At 39.2% G+C, this 8230-nt stretch overlaps 2 protein-coding genes across 2 annotated transcripts in view; one reads left to right on the top strand and one right to left on the bottom strand.

The window, feature by feature from the left end:
- The window catches only part of LOC118335647 (uncharacterized protein C16orf52 homolog A), an 8444-nt gene extending 5584 nt beyond the window's left edge, over positions 1-2860 (top strand). Inside the window, exons 2-3 of the mRNA XM_035672057.1 lie at positions 1361-1573; positions 2582-2860. Coding sequence (XP_035527950.1) covers positions 1361-1573; positions 2582-2766 — 398 coding nt within the window. The 3' untranslated portion in view covers positions 2767-2860. The remainder of the gene's footprint in view (positions 1-1360; positions 1574-2581) is intronic.
- A 2584-nt stretch (positions 2861-5444) lies between these two features.
- The window catches only part of tmem235b (transmembrane protein 235b), a 6205-nt gene continuing 3419 nt past the window's right edge, over positions 5445-8230 (bottom strand). The window contains exon 4 of the mRNA XM_035668286.1: positions 5445-6081. Coding sequence (XP_035524179.1) covers positions 5852-6081 — 230 coding nt within the window. The 3' untranslated portion in view covers positions 5445-5851. The remainder of the gene's footprint in view (positions 6082-8230) is intronic.

The raw sequence follows: 8230 nt of genomic DNA, 5'->3' as shown, positions 1-8230 counted from the left end.
TGTGTGTGTGTGTGTTAATATGCAGAAGCCCTTGTACCCAGCAGGCTTTGTGAGACAAGAGGCCGTCAGATGATTTGCCATCTGATGTAGGGGTCATTGATTTCTTCACTTTCTATCTCGGCTCTTCTGTTTCTCACTCTCTGTGATGTTTTTCGGTGGTTCATGCCAGGATCCTGACGTCATACATGAATCACTGGGGGTCACTGTTGCCACTGGCACACCGCCCATCAAAGTGTTTCCATACCAACAAGTTCCTCGGCCTTCGTCACTGTGGGAAGTCAGAGGGACTCCTGGGAGGTCATCGTGTCTTACAGCCAGAGTCCACATATATTGCTGTGCATTAGAGTTTGTTATATAAAGAAAGCAAACTCATCAAGCAGGCTGATGCCTTAATGTGCAGTAGACTGGAGTATTATTATTATAATTGTTATGAACCACGTGTTGCACATTTTTACTGGCTAAAATAACATCTGTAATGAAAGTTCAGAATAAAAACCAGCTTCATCAGGATCAGGACTGTGTGGGTGTGGTTTGATCACAATTGATTGACTGTGGCCTGGTAACGGAACTGTCATCTGATTTCAATTTAGATGTTGCCAAACTGAGCCCCACCAACGTCAAACCAAAAACACAAATACAGAAATGTCACAAATAACCAAAGCTGTTCTAACTTTGGCAGATTATTTTGTAAATATGTTTTCAGGGCCTTTAATATAGGTTTATAGATATTACACAGGTAAAACATTTTTTTTTCCTTTCCTTAAAATTCCTCTTGGAGCAGCTTTATCAATTGTTTTAAGATTTTAATATTTAATTTATCTCATGTTTTAACTCATGCTGCTATAGCCTTATTGTGTTTAATTCAGACGCAGTATTAAAGTAATAATACTATTTCTGACCTGGGGACCGGTTTTTCACTGTCTGCGGTACAGTTTCTAATCCTGAAGGTAGGTGACGTCTGTTTTCATGGTTCTGCCAGTGCTCTGTCAGCCTGTGTTGACTATGTGTTGTCAGTCAGTGGGACTTTGTCTCCAATATCAGCTTGGTAGACATCTGGGTAATTCCAGTGGTGCGGATGGAGGGTTATTACTGCGGAACAACCTCGGTCACTCTCTTTATTCAACGCTGTTGTGACTCACCTGTAAGAATCAATATAAAGCACTGGTTAATCAACACATTCTGTATTTTGGTAGGTTGTGGACTTTCATAAATTTGCTGTGAGAGACCTAAGACTGTTGCTGAGCTGGGAAGTGTCCTTTGGGAAATAAAAGACTGTCTGAAGCTAAAAAGAGCAGATTTATGTTCAGAAAGAGTTTGTTTTTTAACTACTGCGTCTTTTATCCTCACTGTCTCCATCCAGGCTCTCTGACTGTGGGTCTGGTTCGGCAGTGCCAGATCATCCACGGCCGGGACCGGATCTGCATCCCCCCGCAGCTGCCTCCGGAGTGGATCACCACACTCTTCTTCATCATCCTGGGTATCATCTCCCTCACTGTCACCTGTGGTCTGCTGGTGATGTCACACTGGCGACGCGAGGCCGCCCGGTATGCCCGATGGATCGCCTTCACAGGGAGTAGGTGTTCAATGTCTCTTCTCATGCTTAATTCATTATGAATATTAAAGTTGCAACGTTACAAGCTAATACTTTTTAGCTGTAAAGTCGAGCTTGAGGCAAAACTGCCCATTATAGTTTATTAAATGCCTGTGAAAGTAGGAGAATCTTCTAAGAAATAAATGGAGCTTACCTCAGCATCAGAATTCTACATTTCATTTCAGGAAAGCTTTTAGTCTGGTAATTATGAGCATCTTGACAAAGTGACTGCCGAGGAGCTCTAATTGAAGAGGTGGTGTCTATTTTTACAGCAAGGAGACAGAGTTTGAATATTAGAGAGAACCAAAGCAGGAGCTGTGCCTCTAAATATAGAAAAATAGAAAGAAGGTTCTCAAGAGTAGACCATCAATACTGTATAACTGCCTTAAAGGTCCAGTGTGTAACATTTAAGAGGATCTATTGGCAGAAATTGAATGTATTATTCATAGGTATGTTTTATATTAGTGTATAATCGTTTTCGTTATATATGTCTATGCGGAAGTTGGAAACAGTTGGAAAGGTAGGGTAGAGTAAGGATGTTGCAATCAGCAACTACAGTGTGAAATGCCACTAAACCCTACACACTGAACCTTTAAAAGGGGGTAAAGTTCCTCAGATTCTGGATAAGTGTTTTGCGGCTGACATGAAAAACCAAATATGTAATTGAACTAAAGTACCCTTTCATTGATACCACCTTTTATTTGAACCATTTATCCGAACCATTTATCCATTACTTTACTACTACTACTACTATTTTGTTGCTACTGTTACTGTTCCATTTGAACCAATTATGCATTAATGTTACTTTCAGCTTACTATTTAATTTAAGCTAATGTTTTAATGTAGCTATTTAAACCATTTATCCATTACTTTTATCAAACTGTTTTAGCTCATCTGCTGGAGGCCTATTCAGGTGTTAGAGCTGACTTGATATTTTAATACTCTTTTATTATTATTCTTTATGATCTTATGTTTTTTCTTTGTTACCAGTGGTTCTCTTCTGTATGGCTGCCCTCATATTCCCAATCGGCTTCTACATCAACGAGGTTGGAGGACAGCCATATAAGCTCCCCAACAACACAGTGGTGGGCTCCTCCTACGTACTCTTCGTTCTGTCCATATTTTTCACTATAGTGGGACTGCTGTTTGCTGGCAAGGTATGCTTGCCTGGCTGACATATTCTCCTCCTCTTTTTGTATCTTTGGAGAAACACCACCATTGGGGGAAACTTTTGTTAGAACTGACTCTTCTGTGGCAGTGTTGGAAATACCAACGGAGCAGAACAAAACTGAGAAGTGCCCGTTTGTGTTTTTCCTTTCGGATGAATTATGGTCCATCCGTCCATCTGTTTGTTCAGAGGCACAGAGAGCTCTGAAATGGCCCTCGTCCACCCTGAACGATGAGTGTGAAGTGGTGAAAAGACAAGAGAATATTAAAAACCTTAATGGAAATGGGTTAAAAGCATCATGACTTTCAAGGGAGCCCTGCAGTGTTTGCTTTTCTCATCCGGTCAACCAAGATGCACATATAGAGATTAGACTGATGTCAGGCCCGACACTGGCCAAAGCACCAAATATCAGTCATTCATAGTCACCTCCAATATGATAGTTTCTTCCCTGACCACAGCTACATGGAACAATCTGTAATATATACAATGAAGTTTCACTTTCTTGGCACATTTTATTTATTTGTTTAGTTGTTCTGTTATGTTTTTTTTGTAAAGGTATTTTTATTAAAAGGCCTAATGTATCCCAGAGTTTCCCTGCCATTAATATACTGTATGTGGTAGATCACTTTGCCTTAAAAAGCTGTTAACCTTAAAATAACTACAATATTGTTGAGTTTCATGGGATCAATTCTAACATTTTGGATTCATGAGATGATTTAGCATAAAAATGTTAGAACTGGAATGTAAAATGTGTCCGAAATGATATTCAGAAACTTGTCAGTTAAACTCTACTCTATATAATTATGGGGGTGAGTTATGTAAAGTATCCTTGGATGTGTTGCAGGAAGATGAGCTGGTCTCTATGATGCTGTTGAGTTAAACCTTCAGCTTTATGGATCAGCTGTGAGCACCAGAGCTAGACTCACATCAACAGCTCAAACCTGCTCTGGTCTCTGTTACAATTTGTTATTTTTAGTGATGTAGTGAATGTATTATTTACCCTTTTGAGCATTTCCTGTTGTTTAAACACTGTATCAAGAAATGACTGAATCTCCGACTAGTTTGTTTTATACATTTGGGACGTTGATGCCTACTTCATTTCTGTAGACACAGTCTGTGTCATTTTCTAGAAGCACTGTGATGTTTTTGAATGAGCATGGAGGGTCTCATCTCATTAAAAATGACGCATTGGAACACTGATTGTATCATCAGTTTCTTTTAGAAGACAATAATACTGTAATTAGGTACAATTTAAAACAGTTTACAGTGTCTGGAGGCCTGACGCAGACAAGCTAGCAGCAACTGAAACTACAGAATTGCATTCATCACAAAAAATGGCAGGTTTTCCTTTTTTAAACTGAAAGTATATTGGAAAACCAACATATAGCTACTGTTTTGTGAGAACTGACTGCTATGTTTAGTCAATTTCCATTTTTTTAAACTTCAGCTTAAGAGTTACATAGTTTTTCTCTGGGTTGAAACATTCTTTGACTTCTTGGGCTCATGAAATGTTTCCACAGCTCATTTGATAAAATCTCAAGGTTGGAGCTAAAAAATGAAGGCAGACTTGTTTTTTTGTTAAAACGTGACATTTTAGAGGTACATCTGATGGCTAAAATCAATCTTCAGTCTTCTGCACATGCTTTTGTTTTTATTTATCTGCAGTGAGGCAGAGCTTGTTTAGAGCAGAATCTCACACCCACTTTTCATCATTTTTTTTGTGTGGATGCACAAGATGTTTAGGTTGCCATAGGAACGTTAAAGAAAAGAAAATTGGTGGTGTGTGTTTGTGTTTTTCTGAAAAGATACAGTCGGCTACGGGTGACAGCAGCAGGAATGGTCGTGTTAAAGGTCACATCCTGCTGCCAAAAAGTCAAGTATACAAACTGCCTTTGACCTTCCAGCCAAATCTCTCAGTGCTGCCAATTTAAAGCCCTGCACATAATTTAGTCTAAGTGCATCTACTTTGTCCCTTTCTTCAAATCTTGCAGAGAGAATTTGGTTGTGGTGCCACAAAGTGATGAGAAGCTTCTCTGTCTTTCCTCTGTGGAAAACGGCCAAATTTAAACTGACAACAATCACATACTTACAGAAAAAAATACTTTTGTTGAAATACTTAAAAATAGCATCTTTAAGAGAGAGATATCAGAACATATTCATGTGAAAAGAAATCTGTTCCAGAAAGTCTTTTTAAGTAAATGAAAGAAGCATATAAGAGAATTTGAAGACCTGCTCAGGTTTAACCACACTACATGGTACGAGAGCATGCTGGATGCAAACATAAGGAGCAGGATCATAGCTCATAAACAGAGAAACAGAATCTGATGTTATTATACACCAACATGACAAAATAATCTTCTCATTAAACAGATAAAGAGTAACTAGTTACCAAGAAAAAACACAGTATAATACTGACACTGTACTGAAGGAACATAGGGACAGTGATCTTACCTCTTAATTATTCTACAGAGCTTAAAACAGACAGTAAGTTGCTTTAGTAGTGTAACATTTGTAAACTGCAGACACATAGAACACACATTTATTACACATTTTCAATACAAAAATATGTACACATGTAAATACTAAACAAACAAAAAAGATACAGCTTGCATAAAATTAATCTGCATGATTAAAAATATGTTTATGTGAAAAGATCTGAAATGTATTTATAGATTAAAAGCCATATGAAATTATCTTAAATTGTAAGCTTGTCAGTTGAGTTTGGCACAGATTACATATTACTACAGTATGACAGTCAGACCCTGCAGTCAGCGTGCCTGAGGGTGGATATGATGAGCCACTACAATTCTCACCACAAGAGGGCATGACTGGTCAAATTTAGTCCACCACTGCACTTACTGTAAATCACCAGAATGTAAATGTCCAATCTGAGGCAGATTTAAGGACATTACGTTTATAAAACACAACCTTTTAAAACAGTCCAAAACCTCTTTTGTTCAACCTTTGTATTTTGTGAACGCCTTAATACTGTCCACCTTGTTCAAAGGCAGAACCACATGGCAGCACCACATACAGTTCACTACAGTTCAGTCCCCACCCTCAATGTGTTGGATCCACTGTGGAGGTTTGTGTCAGGCCATGCTGGGACTGCTGTGCTGCAGCTTGGCCTTTCGAGCAGCTACGAGCAGCAGTATGCCGGTGAGGAGCTCCAGGCCGTAGGAGAGCCAGGCCAGTCCCAGAGACCAGCCGAAAGAGGTCTGAATATAGGCCAGACCCTCCGGCCCCACCAGCCTGTCTGTCTCAGCCATGGCCTGGTACGAGTAGATGATGTAGAGGCTCACGCCACACAGCGTCAGCAGACCTGGAGAAAGATGCATCACACGCATACTAGTAAAAGTAGCAAAGCAGTGCTGGGTTTCCAAACTCAGTTGGACATTAAAGGTTATATGAGATTTAAAACTATTAAAAACTATTAGCTATGTAAAGATATAATGAGGTCATGGTGTCCTGAGCAGAGAACGAGGTCACACTCCCTCTGCTTGTGTTGCTATCCCGCGCATGTTAGTTAAACTGCTGTTTTCCTCACCTACGTTGGTGAATTAAGGTTGATTACTGTTACAAGTTACGATGTTACAGGTATCTGCCATGTAAAATTACTAATTGTCTATGGAATCTGGTGGTGAGTAATAGTGATATAACGGACATTTCTGGTTCAACAAAAAGGTCTAGGGATCCTTTCCATAATGTCACACAGTGTCAGTAGCAAAAACAAGCACTTTTAGCGGACACACTTTGATTTGCCCCCAAGGATGAGCCTGTTTTGGGCAGCAATGGTGGCCCTTAATTCACATCTAACTAAATTAAGGGATTAATTCGATCAAACCAGTGCTGTTGGAAAGACTGTGGAACTATGTTTTTGTGAGTTTTATCTAGTTTCTGTCCAGTTTTATAATTATCTACTAGGTAAAATTACTGTCAAAGGAGTCTGGTGGGCCGTAACACTGAATTGTTTTGGTCTGAGATGCTGTGTCTCATCTATCTTGAAAATTCAGGGAAAACAAAACAAAACTCATGTTTGATATTTGTTCCAATTAAATTAAGTCTTAGTGGCCTTCTTATGTTTTGTACTCATTATTTTGTCAGTTCAAGAAATACGGTTTATAGCCTTCATTTTTGGTACTTCACACATAAAACAAAAAAACCTTCATCCAAGTGGGCTCTCCAGGATGCATAGTGGAGCTGAGTACTATCAAGGACCTCTACTCATTTGAGAAACATTTTATATGTATTTATATTTCTGGGAACCAACACTCAAGACAATGCACAAGCAGTTATAAAACGGAAATTCACACCATTCAGAGCTCCGTGCTGAGAGCTCATCAATAAAACAATAACATCAAGCCATTAGCCAAAATCTCATATTGTGCGAGAGACAGGAAATATACTGACGCATGTGCTGTCTGCTTACACGACATCCTAGTCATCAGAGACTAGACTGAGACCCTCACAGACACACACAGTCCCCACAAGTTTCATAGTGTTGCTATTGGAAACCCTTTTAATTTTGACAGCTTGCTACTGGTTTTAAGGGGATGCAAGTGGAACACAGAGGCTACCCAGGGTGGGACTAATAATGCTTTTATTACGATAGCATCCCGAGGTGCTATGAGCTCACAGAACGAAGAGGAAGCTGCATCTGATTCTTATGCAGTTCACTGTGAGGAGCAGACAAAGCAGACAAACACAGAGAGAGAGACTGGAACCAGCCTCATATACTGCACATGCAGAAAGAACTACTACTACTACTACTAGAGCAAAAAAAACATATAGTTCATTTGATTGGTTGATGTTATCAGCAATTATTTTGATAATTAACACACCGTTTGGGCAATTTTCTGAGCAAAAGAACCAAATATTCACTGCTACCAGCTTCTCAAAAGTAAAGATTTGCTGCTTGTTTATGTGCTCTGATAAACTAAATATGTTTGGGGTTTGGACTGTTCAGAAGTTGTGCTCACTGGGAATTATAGCAAGGACTGACAGAGATGGCTCGATAAACAGACATGTCAACGTGTCCAGACTGAAATATCTCAACCGCTAATGGATGGACTGCCAAAAAAAATCTAGCTCAAATCTTCACACTTAGTCTTTATTTTCTGACATTTTATAGACCATACAGTCAATCGCTTACCAATACTGCTTCAAAAACTACCACTGCAACAACGAAGACTTAAACTAACATTTCAACTGTCTGTTTTTACCCTCGTTCTGCTGCTGCTGTAATTAGATTTTCAGGCACTCCAATATAGACAACAACACCAATAACAACAATAATTGTGGTCAATATTAATGACATTGCATTATGTACTACTGCTTTTTGTTATAAGCGTGACTTGGTTTTCAACGTGGAAACACTTTTGTCTCATTTCAGAGTAAACCTGAAATTACGTACACAGGAAGCAACGTCTAACGACCCTGCAGGGAGCCCAGACAAATACTTATTAGGCTGT

This window comes from Morone saxatilis, unplaced genomic scaffold (genome assembly GCF_004916995.1).
Source record: "Morone saxatilis isolate NCDOM2014 unplaced genomic scaffold, NCSU_SB_2.0 Contig1, whole genome shotgun sequence".
Taxonomy (NCBI): Eukaryota; Metazoa; Chordata; class Actinopteri; family Moronidae; genus Morone; species Morone saxatilis.
This window is presented reverse-complemented; position numbering and strand designations above follow the sequence as displayed.